Consider the following 17,516-nt stretch of genomic DNA (forward strand, 5'->3'; position numbering starts at 1 on the left):
TACGTGTTAGATTAAATTTTCACATAAATTAAAATACCAGAGAGAAGGGGGCTAAAGCAGTGAGTTTGAACCTTGTCAAAAGAAGCAAAGTTCCTCAGGTCTTCACAAGCCAGGTGCAGGTAAAGAGGACTGACTGCTCCCTTCTTGGATATTAGTGTCTGGAGCTGGACAAACACACACAAGCATAACATAGTGTAAAGATGGATATAAAAGACAAATTTAACCATCCAGAGAATGTTTTGAATTCAAAGATATCATAAGAAGAACCTGGTTGTTGAAAGCAGAGTCGCTGAGTTTCTTGCCAAATGCATCCAGTTCCTTCTGAACGATCTCCTTTCGGTCTGGCAAGGTAAGCTGTCCCAGCGTAAACAGGAGCGTCCCTTTTTTCTTGGTTAGTGTTTGTAACAGAGCTGCTTTAGACGTGATGCTCACCACCAAACAGACACCCTGTTAAGACCAGGATTATTTGAGATTAACTGCAGTTAAAACTGAAACATAACGAAAGTAAATAAATGGATGAGCAGCCCTGCACATTACACATATAAAAAAAGTTTATGAAGACAGGGATGAAAAAATTATGGAGAGTTTTTCGCCTGCACATAAGATTTCATTTTTGCAGGTCATCAACTTTCAAATATTTTAATGCAAAATAAAAGTTGTGCATACCAGAGAATAAAAGGATCTATTTGATTAAGATGGGCTGTATCTGAACTTATAATACGTAAAATTGCAGCAGGTCCCTTGAAATAAATGCAAATCTTTGCTATTTTTTATGTGTGATGAAGCACCTTTTCTCCCCAGGTGACCCGTGGAAGCTGCTGTGGGATCCAATCAGAGCTGACCTGACCTCTGCCATCCTGGACAAGATCTGCCCCATCAACTAGCAGCACCAGAGGTTTGTTCCTCTTTATATTACTTAATGTGGAGTGAAACTCTGACAGCAAATCTCTGAGAAAAGGAAGAAAAAAAATCGGTCATGAAACAGACAGCTGGAAACCACTGTAAGGGAACAGATTACATGACCAAAAAGTTACTTACTTATACGAGTGAGGAACAGGCGATTCCTCCTCTGTGCCCTTTATCTTTCTCAGCCACTTAACAAGACACCGAAGGAGTTTTTCCACAGAGTGTGCTGATTGGCTGGCGGCTGTAGAGTAAGAGATTACATCGCAGACGAGGTTTTTCCTGGACTTAACTCCAGTCCTGAGGGCCTCAGCTAGACCAGCCTGTGTGTGGAAACAATAAATATACATTTAGGCCAGAATATATTTGACCATATGAGCTCTGAATACCAGCTCAAAAGATAATGAAACAAAATAAAAATATCAAGATACAAATTTCGAGTTGAGGGTCGGGTGTGAAATCTATGGTTTTCGGAGTTTTTATGGTTATTTTTTTAATCGTTTTTATCGTTAACTCGGTTTCCTTGGGTCTTTTCCCGTGTGTCATGAATAAATCTTCCTTTTTTTTGATACCGGTACTGGTTTTATTTTGTTGTATTTATCTGCAACACCTTAAAGGCCGGTTCGTGAAAATATTGTCGGACATAAACCGGTTCGTGGCACAAAAAGGGTTGGGGACCGCTGCTCTAAAAAGCCTGCTTGGAAAATTAGCTGGAAAGTAAAGACTAAATAAGTACGTGAACTCAAACACATTTCTTTTCATTTCCGTTCATCTAAAAATCTGAAGATGTTTGGCCTCTTATGATAATTGGGATTGCCTGGTAGAGAGAATGAAACCTTTCCTTACCTAAAAGGTTACAGGTTAAAAATCTAACTATGTGTTTTTAGAGATTTTGAGCTTGAGTCTTTGAGAAGTGCACAAGATAATAAATGACTGTTGGCTTGTTATGCAACTTGGAGAGGAAACTGCCAATCAATTAGTTACAAGCAAAAATGCCAGAAAATCTACCTCGTTCTAAAACATTCAAAAAGTTCAGGCACCATAATCAATTTTGATGCCTTCATGTGGTGTTTCTTTCATTATGTCCACCTCCTACACGTGCAGGAGGTTAAAAGTCTTTCAGAAATTTACCATGAAGACAGTTTTTCCTTCTCCAGGTCCTCCCTCCACCACAATCATCCCTCCTTTGGTCTGGGCCTGCTCCACCAAATCCACAGCGTTAGACAGGAGTTTGGACCTGCCAAAAAACTGCCTCTGCATCGCCTCCTGGTGGACCTCCTGCTCCAACACCTCTGATGCAGCCTCAGCCTCCTCAGCCTCCTGTGAGATGTGTAATTATGAAGTGTTTATTGAGTCGATTAGTAAGGTGCAGCATTGAAGAAAATCTAAGAATAAAGATACTGAATGTATCATATCAGAAGATTCTACCTCTACAAGCAAAATAGCTCATCAGAGCTTATCAGACTCACGTCGACAAACAGCTTTTTCACAGCCATCCAAAGGTCCTCCAGCACAGTGTTGCCAAAGTCCTCCAAGTTTTTCAGATATGGTTTCCCATCCACAACGCCTCCCCACTCACACGAATAACTATACCACGGAGAAATTTAGTGAAATGTGGTTTCATTTCTAAAAGCTGAATGCTAACTGACTTTTTCAGGACTGAAAAGCAGGAACAAAACAAGTTAATTTTCTTATTAAATTTAATTTAAATATTTAATTTATCCAATAGAGATCCGAACAGAAACCTGGACATTTCCAGGCGACTCTGTTCATATAAAAGATGTCCTTTATGACTCTAATTTGACAATAATTAACATCAACACATCAAACTTATCAGTTATTTATTATGGTCTGTGGGGTGAAACACATAAATAAGTAAAGTAAATTACAACTGGTGCGATTTGCAGACCTTTTCCCTACCTGCTCATCTTTTAAGGCTTTTAACTTTGGTACAAACATAATATTTAAGACCAAAAAACAAAAGTAGAGAGCATACAGTGAAAGAGCATACTTTTAAACTACTTAGATTATGGCTTTAGTGCTATAAGCATGTGAGTGATTGAGACGACTCACTTTTCAGTGACCTTGACATCACTGGACAAGAGTCTTCCCTTCAGAGAGGCCATTTTATGTGCAGCGTCCGTTGATTCAGGAGCAAAATGTGATCTCCAAGCCACAGGAACTGAACTGAACACCAATAGAAATACTGGATAAAGTAATGTAATGCATTTCTGCTATACTGCTGTTGGACTGCTATACTTAAATCAACTCCCAAAAAACAAAAACCCAACATGTATAAAATGTATAAAAACATCAGATTAAAATATTAAACTACATACTTGATGATGTTCGGATCTCTAAAGTAGCAAAGCATTCGCTGGTGTGCTACGTCGGGATAAAGAGCCTGAAACTGACGGATTTCCATCTCTGTGATGGACAGACCTGCTGGGGCTGAGGCCAGCTGCAAAGAATACATTATTCATCTTTCAGTTCAACTCAGATTTATAACTTAAAACAAAAGTCATCATTAAATTTAGTTTGTACATCTTAACATGTCAGGTATGTGACACATTTATTGTTATGCTTGATGTTTTTGTCTCTAATGTTATATGTTATGCACTACTACAGCACTTTAGGTTTCTTAACCTTCATGTAATCACTAATATGAATAAGCACTCATTTCAAAATAGTTATATAAAGTTATTAAACACCTATCAAAGTAACTATCATCAATGAAGTTAATTACTGTGCTAATTTATCTCCTTGAGCCTGGTTCTGCTTGAGATTTTTTCCCTATTAAAAGGGAGTTTTTACTACCCACAGTCACTAAGTCCGTCCTTATAGAGGATCAGGTGCTTGTTGGTCCATCCATCCATGCATTCGCTTCCGCTTATCCCTTTCAGGGTCAGCTGGAGCTTATCCCAGCTGTCTTAGGGCAAGAGGCAGGGTACAGAGCCAGTCTGTCGCAGGGCTAACACATAGACAAAGACCTCAATTAACCTAACCCCACTAAGTGCATGTCTTTGGACAGTGGGAGGAAGCCGGAGTACCCAGGGAGAACCCACGCAAACACGGGGAGAACATGCAAACTCCACACAGAAAGACCCTGGACTGATGGTAGAATTGAACTCAGGACCTTCTTGCTGTGAGGCAACAGTGCTAACCCCTGTGCCACCGTGCTTGTTGGTGTTTCTTTGTAATATTTTAGGGCCTTTACTTTGCAATATAAAGCACTTTGAGGCAAACTGGTTCTCACAGAGACAGCCTTTATAATATGCTGCTCTTGGTATCTAAAATTTAACATCTAATTTTATATGTATATAAATATGACATAAAGTAAGTTGTTAGTAAGATAGTTGGTACCATTTTCTACAAATGTTATAATTCATGTAGGCAGAAGTCTGGTTGTTTAATGTCTGGAATATAGGATTATAATTTATTCTTGTATTGTTGGACTCAACTGTCATTCCCTTAATTATTACAAAGATTTCTTCTAAAGGGTCATAACGGAATCTATTTAATTTAGTGTCGGTGTGACAGGTTTGGTCAGAATATGTTTCTGTTTGTTCTGTACTTTCCAGTATTTTCCCGCTCACATTTACAGAGCTTTTCCTGTTACGTCTGTTCCATAAGTCTTACCCAGCTGTACTGTGGGAGGTCTGGTAGGTCAGGTTTGGGGGGCACCTGACCGTATCTCTCCCCGAGGATTCCCACCAGCATCTGGCTACGACACACCTCTGACAGGCATAACTCTGAGGCCCGCTCAGACTCCTCCTCTGTCACACCCCAACGCAGTTCTACCTCTTGCAAGTAGAGGCAGTGTGGTGCAGCGCGCCGGCGTAGCTCTGGGAAGACGCTCCGCACCAAGATGTCGCGTTCAGAGTGCATGTCTCTGAACGTGGAGGAGATGAACACCCGCACACCTTGCCATCTGAGGATGGAGGGAGGAACTACAGTTAAACCAATGAGGAGAAATAGGGGGGGAAACATCTTAAAATGTAAAACATACCTTAATTTTGGGCTTGTTGGTATTGAGACCACATTGCTCGTGGTCTGAGAGTGTTGACCCCCCTCTGGTGGAGGAATGTTATATAATTTGTCCAAATGCTCCACGTGATCGAGCAGCCTGGAAGATCCTCTCTCGGCCACAAACCTGGTCAAATAGTGAAAAAAAGAATTGGAATATTTATTGACTTTCTTGATAACTATAAACTTTTGTTGTATCCATACAATAATATGCAGCTGGTCATCTTAGCTTAGCAACAACTAGAAACAAAGGAACACTAAAGGCAGGTTCTGTCCATGGGAGGGGCACACTTTTGGTGTGACCAGCTGCCCCTTCCACTTCATCACTGGACGTTCCAGTGGAAAAACCTTTTTTAAACCTTATATTCTGTCATTACATACAATAAAAATCCTTATAAGCTTTGTTAATCTCATCCAAAACTTATAAGGATCCTTTTAAATTGGTTTAACTGCTGAAAACGTGCAGTTTTCACGTCAGGATGAAAATAAAAGTTCATTTAACTTATGCTTCCTCGAGGTGTTTCCAGATGCCTGTGATGTGGCAAAACCTGCTTCCAGAAGCACATTGACAAACATCTTCAACAGTGAGTGCTCAGTACAGGTCCTAGCTGGAGTTTTACGATGTTTTTTCCCATATATTTTGCATCTTTCCACTGTAACTCTAATAATAGTGTTGAGATAATGGCTTAACAGGGTAACCTGCTGCTATTATTATTAGTTTTTCAGGACATTAAACAAATATGATATTACATTTTACTCAAGAGGGTATTTTTCTCCAGCTTCGTGTTGAGCTAAGCTAACCAGCTGTTGATTCCAGTTTCACACTCAACTAAAAAATATAGAAGTGGCATCAATGGTTTCATTGTGGCAAGAAAGTAAATGATCATATTGGCTAAAAGATGAATGATGACTAAACATCAAGTGAAATAAACGCTTGTTGTTATCAGTATTATTATAACACCTTACTGTGCCAATGGATGCAACATTTATATATCGTTTATATGAATAATAAAAAATTATGCATTTTACCTCAGCACCTGCTCACTGAAGCCTGTCAGCACTACGTGGTTCCTGTCGAGGGTTTCTGAGTTTCCATCACTAAAACCAATCATTTTAATACAAATTATTGCATATTTGAGTTTTATCATCCCAGTGATGACTGTTTTTGCTGTTCCTGACAGAACAGCAAAAATTAAAAAACAAACAAAAAAAACACCATTACCTATCTGAACAAATGTGCACTACAAGGGAACTGCTGTTTATTTCCGTCCTGTAGTTCCTGATGGCAAAGCTGACTTCTGCACTTAGCCAGGACTCAGACAGCATGATGATGTTGCTCACCTGAGGTTTCAAAAGTATTTAAGTGAATTTAAAAAAGAAACTTATGTGAGTGAACCTGAAAAGCAGGCAGAAAAACAGTACTGTGCCACCTTCTTACAGGAGCTGTAGATACTCATCTGTGCCATGTACAGGCAAGAAAAATCCTGCAACTGTAAAGCTCATGACCCATCCAGGCAATGAAAACAGTAACTTAAGTCTATTATTAAAGCTGCTGTTTGTGAGTGAAAGGAGGGAAGTTAACAGTAGGGATACAGCAGGATTATTTAAAAACTAATCATATTAAATATTTTTGTTAGAAAAATAAAAAACGATATGGCAGAGAGTACGAAAATACAGTTCAGAGAGATGTTAGTGAAAGCGTGAAACAGAAAACTGAAAGTGTAGGTGAAAACAACTCCTGTGTTACACCTCTGCAGGCAAACGCATCATCACAAACTACACATTAAAAAAAAAAAAAAACAACCTTTTTGCTCTTTAATATTCTGTCAAAGTAAGCTGTGTCACATTCTTCAGAGTTGTCTTCATAAATGTTCTGCAAAAGAAAACAAACTTTATAGCAGTTTGCACAGTTGTCCTCTATCAACAACTATAAGTATAGTTTACCATGCTTGGTTTAAGAACAATAATAATAGCAATAATCTTCATTTCTCAAATCAAAAACAAATAAAGAATAAGATGCTATAACAGAATTTGGACCTTTATTTGCTTGAGCACACTTCTGACATTTTCCAACAGGACATCAGACTTCAGCTTTGCTTCTTCCCACTGATTGGAATAAGTTATGCACAACTCACAATCCTCTGTACTGCTGGAGATCATCAGAGCGAGCAAAACTGCAACCTCTATCTTCTGTCAAGATACATGATAAATAAATGGGTGGAGAGGTTAACAGGTTCCGTCATTTTAATATGCCAAACTTTTTCCAGACACAAAAAAATAAATAAATAAAAATATAGGGAGTTACACTTGGAGTGAGTTTGTCAGGATCCTCGATATTCGTCTTCCTGCGTTTCGGTTTTGGGTTTTTTGCCTCTTTTTCTTCATTTTCTTGTTCCTCTGGGTCAGGAGGCAGGCAGAAGTCCAGTTTCTGGATCGCAGACTGATCGTAATAGATGCCCGGAGAGAGCAGGATGAGTGTCCGTCCAGGGAGCGGAGGCACGTTGTGACGACAGGAGATCTGAACGGCAGTCTCCAGAGCTTTACGGTAACGGTCCAACAGTGCAACAGTGTAGTTCCTCTGACTGCACACATACAGAAAACTTTAGTCTTACACTCTGTGCAGATTGATTCTTTTTCTCACTACCAAATACATTTTAATCTGAACAGATCTGCAACATAAAAACATTTTCAATGTCATTATAAGCAGTTTTGTGGCAGTATATAATTACATTTTCTTCATGTGATGCATTTGTAACCTGTGCATCACTGCAAAAGCAAATTATATATAGAAAACATCCAAACAATGCAGTGTAAAGATTAGCAAACCAGGAATGTTTTTGTTTTTTGTTTGTTTTTTCCAAAATTAACTAAAGCTAAAAGGAAAAGTAATTATCACCAACTCAAAAATAGCATTCACATACTTGGCTTTTATGAGCTGGGCCTTCTTCATTCTATACATTCGAGAGATAAACGGCACCCTGAGTGTCAGCCTGATCCTGCTCTTTTTAGTCGTTTCCCACGTCAGCCGCTGTAAGCGCTGGCTTTTGGGAATCTTCTTCAGGATGTCCATCAGGATCTTGTTGGCAGAGGGTAGTTGTTGCTGTGCTGCAGAGGCTAAAAGAAAAAAAGATTGAAAGGAGAAGTGCTATGTGTGTTTTTTTGTTTTTCACAGATGTTTACACCTCATCTATGGAGGGTTAGGTTTTGTGTCATTTTGCTGACATATTTTAGTTTAAAACTGGTCACATAAACTTAGCAGAAAAAGTATGAAAATTTGTGTGTGGTCGATTAATTCTTAGTTGTAACAATACTTCTTGGCAATAAATCTTAAACTGTTGGAAAGCCTGTTTATTTCACTTTAAATGGTCCTATTTTTGTAAGGAAAATGTATTCGTGGGTTGAGCAGCAGAGTTAAGTAACCTCCCAAAATTTCTCTGCTAATCACAAACAGCTTATTCTGCTATTGACTCTTGCTTGGTGTAGTTTATTGGATTGGATGCCTGAAGTTGATTCAGATTAAAAACTCATTGCTTACAGTCCACATGTTGCAGACACCAGTACAATTGGGCCTAACAGTAAAGGGCAGACATGGCAGCCCTCTCAGACTAGAGATTGGTTGTTCCCAATTGGCCCCCAAGACTGTAGAGGACTGCCTACAGTTCCTAGTGCTGCCAGGATGAGGAAACTGTCTTCCTGTGTTGTTGTCTTCTTGGGATGCCCTCTTCATGGCCCATCTCTGACATCCACCGTTGAAACTTGGCCTTCAATTTGGAGATGGTCCTAGGGCTCACTTCAAATAATGCTGCAATTTGGTTTTGGGGAGTAAAAGCTTGAAGTTGCCCTATAGCACAGGCCCTAACCAGATCAGAACTGATATGAATTCAGCAATTGCAATTCCATTGTCAATATCAATTATCAATTTGATTTATTAGTGATTTTCATTGGCTCTGCTTTGAGAGCCAACACCATCTCTAAGCAGCATATCAAAGGCATTGCATTTTTGCAAATAAATTGCATGCTCTGCAGTCAAATGTTTGTGAATGTTGGAGGTATTTGCTGTCTTTGTTGTAAATGGTGTTGTGGTCATTATTTAAAAATGTAATGTATTACACATATCACACAGAACACTTTTCTTAAATGCAGTGTGTTACCTTCTCCTGTGAGCAATTAAGTAATTCATTATACTACTCGTTCTGTTACTTTCGTGCAACTTTCATGCTGAAACGCACTGTCACATAATAACCAGTTAATAGCATAAACCTTAGCCTAGAGCCCCACATACAAACACAAATCCCTATCCTAATAATGACGCACATATGATTTTCCCTTAGTATTTAAATATGAACACAAAGCAATGATGAAAACCAGCAGAGATGACCACAGTAATTCTACTGTAGAAACAAAAACCAATAGAAAAGGAGGCTGAAGCCTTACGGCTCATCAGTGAACCTGTTGAAGTTCAGGGTCAGGCTGCTGGGCCTGTGTTGACATTCACTTAGCTTTAACATCACTGTGGGTTCTTGAGTAGCTTAGTGTAAGCATGCTGTCAGCGCAAGTGCTTGAAACAAGTTGAGGTTCTGTTAGCAGCATAATGCAATTGTTTCTGTTCTGGACGCAGTTTCCACTTTACCATCGTGCTCTCATCCTTTTGTGCAATAAAAATAAAAGCAAGGTCCATATCTACGCTGCAGACTGCGCCAATCTTTTCGTTCTTAGACACATGAACTGAAATCAGCTGATACTAGCGGAATTGATAGGCAAGCAGACTAACAGTTCCAAGAAATTGGACTACTAGGAACCGGTTCTTTACAAGAGCTGGTTCTTGATTCCCATCCCTAATATAAGGTGCCAATTAATCACCTGATTGTCACAGTCAATAGCAGTCAATTGGCGAAAATTAACATCTAACATCTAAATTAAAATAGCCTATTTGATGTAATATAGACTAATACTAATTTAATAATGAATATGGAACGTTTTTTGCACTATAGTGCATCTCACCAATAGCGTAGAGCTCCATGATGACTTTGTAGGCAGCAAGGAATCTAAAAGGAAACTGTCGGCTCTGAACAACTGCTTTCTGTAAACAAATTACAAACAGTTACAGAGAACCTGATGAGCTAATTTCAACAGCAAAACAATTTCACTCATCTTTTACTCGCTTTTTATATGCTTTAAAATAAAGATTTATAGTGTGTTTCACCTCATTGGTCAGTCTGCTGAGGATCTTGTTGTGATGAGCCTCACTGATGCCCTTAGTAATCATGTTCCTCAGATTTCTCAGCATGGCCATGAATGGAAGAGACTTGGTGTCTGCGAAGGGGAGACATTATCCGTCTGTCTGTGTGTGTGTAATCATGTTTATCTTTGAGTATTTGCAGGTTATGTATACACGCATGCTCTGTCTACTTTAAAGTCTGCTGTACTAAATATTAAATAACTAATTTAAACATAAAATTCATTGATGTGTTGTAAAGAGTGATTGGGGGCTTTTAACTTGAAGGAATGAACCTCTGAAACACACTGAACACACAGAGGGAAAGATGATGCATTTTTTTTCCTATCATCATGTGCTTGGTAAAGTGATTCAGCGGTTGCACTGCTGTGGTCAACAAGCCCGTGCACGTTGTTCAGTTCAACAGAAAGCCTAAGCTTTTTGTTTTTCAGACCTATGAGCTTCTCCCAGGTGGCGGCCTTGTTGCCCTCCATACTGAGCAGCCGTTCCCACGTCTGCGGCTCCTTAAGTTTCATTCGCTGCCCAGCTCTCTCCCTGTCCCACACGCCTTTCATTCCACTGTGTGTGAATGCCTTCACATCAGCTGGATACCTGATAACAACAAAAAACACTGCATTTTTATATGCACCCGATTTCTACCTTCATTTCTCTAAAGAATAAATATCAAAGAGGGTCAAAACAGGAACTGCAACAAAAATGTGCTGCATTTTACAAAGAATTGAGTACAAATTCATTTCTCTGAGACATACCAGCTATCTTATAAATTAGAAAGGATAATGCACCTCTAGTGGAAAAAAATGAAAGCACTGCATACATTTATATTTTTAGCGAGACTTTAACTTCCTATCTCCAGCATTTATAGCCAGTACAGAAAGATTTTAATAAATGGTTCTTGAACAGATATGGTGACAAGCATCTGTAAACATACAAGTAAGCAGGTACAAGGTGTCATTCACAAAAAAAAAAAAAAAAATTAGGACTTGTGGACGAAGCATAATTAAACAGCATGAGAATTACATGGTTTTTTTTTTTTTTATGTGCTTATGCAACGTGAAAGCAGGTCTTACTTTTTTCCCAGAATGGCCATAACGTGTTCAGCCGGTTCTTTGATGTGAAGCCTCTTGATCATCTTCTTTATGCTGAACTCGCTCTGCTTCTTATCCACGACCTTTAACCGCAACTGCATCCAATCACAGACACAAATAAAGCAGCCATAGCCGACGTTTAAACAAGAGTTGAAACGGCTCTTCAAGAGAACAAAAGCAATATTAAAATGATGAATGAGTCATTCATTTTTTCAGTTGTTTAGCAGGAACTTTTTCAACTCAATCTGCACTAAATGATCTCACAACCTTGTCCTTTCTTTTTTTTTTTATATGAACCATTTTAGCACTTTTCCCTTTAGGTCAGAAAAGAGTTTGCTTAATCTACGAGATCCATTACGTTTATGATTAAGCCCACTGCACAGAAGCTTCCAGAAGGAGGTGCACATCCAACCGTGCTCAGTAAAGACGTGTAGAAAATTGACATAAACAGCAAAATATAATTATTTACACGACAAAACGAAACACACATTTTATTTTAGTTTTCACAAATACAGTATTGATAATTCGGATAGCAGTCAGGTGACTCTTCCCCTGCTGCTGGCTTCACTCATAAAATCATAAAGGTGCACACTACTGGAAGGCCAGAGACTGCAATTTCTTAGTAGTTAGCAGATTTTCATGATATGAACAACTCATACTCTCTCTGAAACAAGTTGTTTTAGCTCTTCTCATTTTAAGTCAACTTTTTCCTGATTGGTCATCTGTCAAAAACTGGTTTGAACAGCAGGTGTGTGGAGCTTCTGTGCTCAAGGCAAAAGGCGGTACAACTGCGTGCTAGCAAGGTATGCCTATTACAGTAGTTGGTGACATGAATCATTGTGTGATGCTCAAGATGATTTTCACTTTAAAATAACTCCATGGAAATTCTAAAGAGTTACGGCCCACCGTAGTGTTCCTCTCACTGGATTGTGTTTGGGGGGTTTGGTTGAAGCATGACTCATAAGAATGGATAATTGGTTGGTTTAGGAAGGAAGAGTGAGCCACCGGCACAGGAGAGACAGAAATATAGATTAAGTAACTTTTCCCTTGTGCTAGTTTATTTTCTAGTGAATGAATGAATCTGTATTTTGTTTTAATTAATTGTTTTATACACACAAAACTCCATATACATATTTCTATATACACAGTTACTCTTGAAAAAGCAGGATGTTATCTCCTCAAAAGTGTAGCCTTTTCTGCTAGTCGCTGGAGCACAAGCACTATGACTTAAATATAAAACATTAAGAGAAAATAAAGTTCTGGGCCTCACTAATTAGTAAAGCCTGGTTATATCTTTGTATATATGACAGGAAATAAGAACCAGCATAATAGGTCTATTTTAAGAAAGCACTTCATTAAACAGTAACTAAAAAAAATAGAAAGACAGTAAAGTGTATTGACTTACAAAGTTCTTCAGAATTGATGCATTTGATCTGACCAAGTCCGCCCACTCCTTCATCTGTTTATCGGTTGGCTTCTGGAAGTCACAGATGCCATAATAAGTGTGGTCAGATACAGATATTTAAAGCATGTATGTATAAGAAGTGAATTTAGAGTCAGCTACACAAACACAGAAACCACAAGCAGTTTTTTCTGGTTGAGTCAGTGAGGCAGAACTCAGTAAAAACAATAAAAGCAAAGTGTTCATCTCTAGTACTAACGTTTTTTCCCCACTAAAAAGGTGGTGAAATTAGTATTACTTGGTTAGGCCTTAATTTCCACATTGAGACCTTAAAAGGTTAGGAGAGAACATAATCACTGAATGTGTACCTTTGCTTTGCGCTTGTTGCGGTTGTGCTTACAGCGGTGCTTGCGTGTGTTGTATTTGGCCAGCTGATACTCGCTGAACTGCTTGAACTTGTCAGCCATCGCCTTCTTCAGGCACATCGGCAGAGAGCGGCTGAAGCACTGGAAACATCAGATTGTAGTGTGAAGACAGACTTGGTACATCCAGATTGTCCAGACCATATAACAGATAATCATTATGACTTACTGTACTGTAGATTCTGACTATTTCCAGCCAATCAGACGGCAGCTGTACAGCAGCACAGAAGTATCTGCGGACATGTGGCTTGGTGGGCGGCAGGTTGGCAGCTAGAGCCAATAAGAAGTTCGCAGTGATCCGAATATTTAGCTTCTGTCGAGTGTAAAGTGCCACCTAGATTGGAGCAGACAGACCATATAATATATGATATACATGATTATAGCCCTGCTGTGTACCATTCATTAGCTGTGCTTACTCTCATGACGCACCACTTTAAATTGGTTATTTGAGAATACCTGATGTGTGTGCATCAGGGCTGAAAAATTAAGCAAACACCAAAGTGTAAAAAAACCCAAAACTGCAGTTCCCTCAATGAGCCCTTCAGCCTGGCTCCAGAAGCAATTCACTCTCACTAAAAATGCTCAACTATTAGCATTAAAAAGTAGGTTCTGGTCTCTATGAGTAATTTCCTTCTTCATAACAACTCTAAGAGGGGTGATATTTTTTGTTGCTGTTGTTTTATAACTCGCTCGCTTTGATAGAGTTAGGGACGTGGCTAATTTAATCGACAGGCAGCTAAAACTGATTGTGCTATCCCTGACCTCTGAGTGATTAAACTGGATTTTCTACTGTTTTTACGCTGTTGGACCCTTTGGGAATTTTTTTATGGCTTATCTGATTAAAACACAGCATGTGTTCAGTGGGTTCATAGTTCATCTTGAAGATATATTGGTAAGACTTACAGTTAGGTATTGAAACATAGACAGCTATAGCTGACTGCCATCTTCTAAGTCTTATCTCTGCTAACTTAAGCCACTGAACTGGACTTCTCTACCATGTTTTGCTGCTGGAACTTTGAGCATTGTTAATCACATTATCTCACTAATAATACGGCTTGTTCAGCGAAGCTGAAAGGAGAAGAAGTGGTCAAGGTAGATGAGTTTAAATACCTGACTTTAACCATCCAAAGCAATGTACAGTGCACAAGAGAGGTGAAGAAGAGAGTGCAGGCAGTGTGGAGTAGGTGGAGAGATGAGTGTTAGGAGTCGTTTGTGTCAATAGGATAGCAAGATTTATAAGATGGCAGTGAGACCCACTATGATGTATGGTTTGGAGTCTTTGCCACTGACAAAAAGACAGGAGGAGTGACCGGGATGGACAGGATTAGAGATGAGTATATCAGCTGAGCTGAGCAATTTGGAGACAAAGTTAGAGAAGCAAAGCTGAGATAGTCTGGACGTGAAGAAGAGGGATAGCAGATACAGTGTACCAAGGATGTGCAATAAGCAGCTGCCGTAAGATTTGTGAATGACGTGAAGCAGGACATGCAGGACATGGGCTGGTGTGACTGAGGGGGATGCTAGAGACAGGGTGAGATGGAGGCAGATGATCTGGTGTAGGAGGAGGATATTTCTTTTTCAGTTTTGATCAGTCTGATTTTAGCATCTGAATGCTAACAGTACAGTCTTATCTGTACAGTTTTTGGATGCAGCTTGCAAACCAGGTTGTTACCTTTAGTTGGAACTCAATGCTCTATCCTGTTGTCCAAATGGGATCATTTCTGGCTCTAAATAGTTAGCATGAGTACAGTGAAATAGTCTATGAAAATATTCTGAACATCCAAGAAAGTAAAGCTCTTGTTACATGTTGGGCACACCTTAATGCAAACTGAAAATTTGCATGTTGGAAGCTGTGTGACCTTGTGATAAACCATGTCATTTTTATCCTGGGTTGAACTAAAGACATTCATAAATTCAACCAACAATACAGGCTTGTGGGAATTAATTGGTCTGGAAAGTCTTTGCAGATCTCCTCATGACCTACATGAGGAGACTGTAAAAGAGTTAGCTAATTTGCATGTAGTAATGTGTAGCTAGTAATGCACTCCATTATAACAACACATTTGTGCCGGCAATATTTTCCTGAAACAGAGCAATAATTTAATATTGTCTGTGATATATACAGTCATAGTAGATTTATCCCGTTGTCACATGGTGTTGAGTGTTTATCTGTTTTGTTTTTTTTAATTTGCTTTTCTACCATATTGACATGATAATGAAGTCCTGGTGGAGTTAAAATATTAAAAATTTAGTTCCCATGCATACCTTCAGAAGAAACTGTGGGTCATAGGCAGAAATATCCTTTGCCAGGTTTGTGATTCTGGTCCAAACACTGTCCTCTGAGTCCCAGTCCTTCTGGCCTGGAGCTGTGCTCTCATTGACCAGAGAGCAACACACAATGTTCAAGAGGAAATACTGAAGGACAGACAAAGACAAGGAGTCACTTTAATCAGCACCCAGGAGTTCAATTAGGGAGCACCGGTCTACAGAAATGTAAACTTGGCGACACCAACACAAATAAATTATTCTCTACAACCTTTTTGTCTTTCAGCTCCTCTTCGGCCTTCTCGTTTCCTCTTTCGACCACTCCAAACTCCTCCTGTCTGACAACCTCAGTTTGTTCAAGTTCTTGTTCCATCAACTCTGTTTCCAGTACAGGCAAGTCCATAGTTTTCTCAGCATCAATTTCTTCAGCCTCATTATCTTCATCCTCAGAAATCTGCTTGTGCAGAACAAATTAAATTAAAAATGACATGCAACAAAAGTTTTAATAAAAGTTGATGTGTTATGATTTTATGTTTAAAGAGGAATGAGGAATATTTCATGTACCACACTTGTTTCTTCAAAACTGAAAGGCATCACTTCAGATATCTCATATCTATCATCTGGATCCCCTCCATCATCCCTTTTCTCTTCTTTACTCGTGAGATCATGGTGGAAGAATGAAGGAGTTTGAGCAAAGTTAGTGAGTAGGGCACCACTGGCCAGGGATGTGGGGAGCAAAGAGTCATTAGGGACTGAGGAGGTCAAGGAAAAAGAATGATGAGATAAATTACTGTCTAGGAGCTTGTTCTGGGTGCTTAGGAGGGGAGAAGTGAAGGAGGCTGCAAAGGAAGAGGTGGAGAGAAGGGAGGATGAGGTGGAAGATAGTTTGGAGGGTTGGAGAGAGGAGCAAGAGGAAGGCTGTGCTGCAAAATCTATGAGTGGGGAGGAAAGCTGGGGAATTATTGTGGAGGTTTGAGCTAAGAACTTATTCTCCAGACTTGGGGGAGAATAATTTGAAGTCAAACTTCTCCCACATGTTGCCTGCTGCTGCTTCTGCACTCCTGGAGCCAGGCTTGCTGACTGCAAAGTCAGAGCACTCATCTCTGCAGAAAAAGAGAGATCAGAATATCAAAAGCCACTCCTCTCAGTCACAAGCCATATAATCCTAGAGAGCACAGAGTATTGAGTGGCAGGATTCCTTCTACTGTTTGAACAAGCACTGTTTTATTGTATCTAAGGGCGTGAACCATATTACAGGAACAAAGTCTGAAAACATGATGCCCAACAGACTGTAGATAGTGTCATTGGGAAACATACAGAATAATGCATGAATAACATGCAGAAATGTGAACAAATATAAATATGTCAAATATAAATGCAAATATAAAGGGGCCTTGAAGCAGACCGCAAACGCGGCTCGAAACTAAAGTAAAACTTGCTAAACTGATACATAATTGGGACTACGACGTTTAAACTTGGTGCGGTGCTCTCCAGAGTTTGTTTTGGATAAAAAAAAAAAACAAAAAAAAAAAACCCCCAAAAACAACAACTCATGTTATGTCATCGATTTGACAATTATCCATATGTAGACAACAAGAATAAGGGCAGTAAAATCAGCCACCAAAGTCAGAAATAAAACAAACACTGATATAAGTTATACGGAAAGAACATTAGCTGCAATGAATGAACTGTCAAATGCAAACACAGCACAACATTTGCAGCTGAATTCAATACGGGAGCAAATGTTTCGTTCTTTGCAGTGACTCAAGTTTTCATAGGCGTGGTTAGCTACAAGAACGATTGCTAGACACAGGAAACTCACCGCAAAACCCACAATTTCAACTCCGTGGGTAGAGAGTTTGATATACAACGTTTCAGTCAGACGTTATTTTCTGTTTCGAAGCACCTTCAAGTCAAGAGTAACCACTGATTTCCTGTAAACGGCTGTCATACAAACACCTGTCCTGTCAGCCGGCTATCAAAAGACCAATGATTGGTCAGAATACTGTGTTCGTAATACGAGTTTTTTTTTACCGTAATACCGGACATATGTGTGTCGACCAGAAAAGAACAACTGTCATATCTGTCATTCAGATATATTTATTTGAAAAAGATAACAATCTTAGATAAACAAATAACACCATAAAACATATCTAAGCTGTTTAATGTTCAAATAA

General features: G+C 39.2%; 1 protein-coding gene across 2 annotated transcripts in view; it reads right to left on the minus strand.

Annotated features, from left to right (window-relative positions):
* Positions 1 to 17,516, minus strand: part of tep1 (telomerase-associated protein 1) — a 35,240-nt gene that overhangs the window by 17,612 nt on the left and 112 nt on the right. The window contains exons 1-27 of one of the 2 annotated variants that reach the window (XM_084913313.1): positions 17,162 to 17,424; positions 15,904 to 16,442; positions 15,611 to 15,793; positions 15,340 to 15,489; positions 13,244 to 13,408; positions 13,021 to 13,158; positions 12,656 to 12,727; positions 11,233 to 11,345; positions 10,599 to 10,756; positions 10,133 to 10,242; positions 9,931 to 10,009; positions 7,851 to 8,043; positions 7,235 to 7,511; positions 6,967 to 7,119; positions 6,734 to 6,802; positions 6,152 to 6,270; positions 5,959 to 6,027; positions 4,913 to 5,056; positions 4,543 to 4,834; positions 3,243 to 3,364; positions 2,977 to 3,090; positions 2,373 to 2,490; positions 2,035 to 2,223; positions 1,039 to 1,226; positions 789 to 948; positions 268 to 447; positions 72 to 164 (exon numbers count right to left, since the gene is read on the minus strand). In XM_084913313.1, coding sequence (XP_084769439.1) covers positions 72 to 164; positions 268 to 447; positions 789 to 948; positions 1,039 to 1,226; positions 2,035 to 2,223; positions 2,373 to 2,490; positions 2,977 to 3,090; positions 3,243 to 3,364; positions 4,543 to 4,834; positions 4,913 to 5,056; positions 5,959 to 6,027; positions 6,152 to 6,270; positions 6,734 to 6,802; positions 6,967 to 7,119; positions 7,235 to 7,511; positions 7,851 to 8,043; positions 9,931 to 10,009; positions 10,133 to 10,242; positions 10,599 to 10,756; positions 11,233 to 11,345; positions 12,656 to 12,727; positions 13,021 to 13,158; positions 13,244 to 13,408; positions 15,340 to 15,489; positions 15,611 to 15,793; positions 15,904 to 16,440 — 4,185 coding nt within the window. In that variant the 5' untranslated portion in view covers positions 16,441 to 16,442; positions 17,162 to 17,424. Of the gene's footprint in view, positions 1 to 71; positions 165 to 267; positions 448 to 788; positions 949 to 1,038; positions 1,227 to 2,034; positions 2,224 to 2,372; positions 2,491 to 2,976; positions 3,091 to 3,242; positions 3,365 to 4,542; positions 4,835 to 4,912; positions 5,057 to 5,958; positions 6,028 to 6,151; positions 6,271 to 6,733; positions 6,803 to 6,966; positions 7,120 to 7,234; positions 7,512 to 7,850; positions 8,044 to 9,930; positions 10,010 to 10,132; positions 10,243 to 10,598; positions 10,757 to 11,232; positions 11,346 to 12,655; positions 12,728 to 13,020; positions 13,159 to 13,243; positions 13,409 to 15,339; positions 15,490 to 15,610; positions 15,794 to 15,903; positions 16,443 to 17,161; positions 17,425 to 17,516 lie in introns of those variants that run through there. The other variant, XM_084913314.1, reaches the window with a different exon arrangement.

Source organism: Perissodus microlepis, chromosome 18 (assembly GCF_051167445.1).
Source record: "Perissodus microlepis isolate ML-2025 ecotype Zambia chromosome 18, ASM5116744v1, whole genome shotgun sequence".
NCBI lineage: Eukaryota > Metazoa > Chordata > Actinopteri > Cichliformes > Cichlidae > Perissodus > Perissodus microlepis.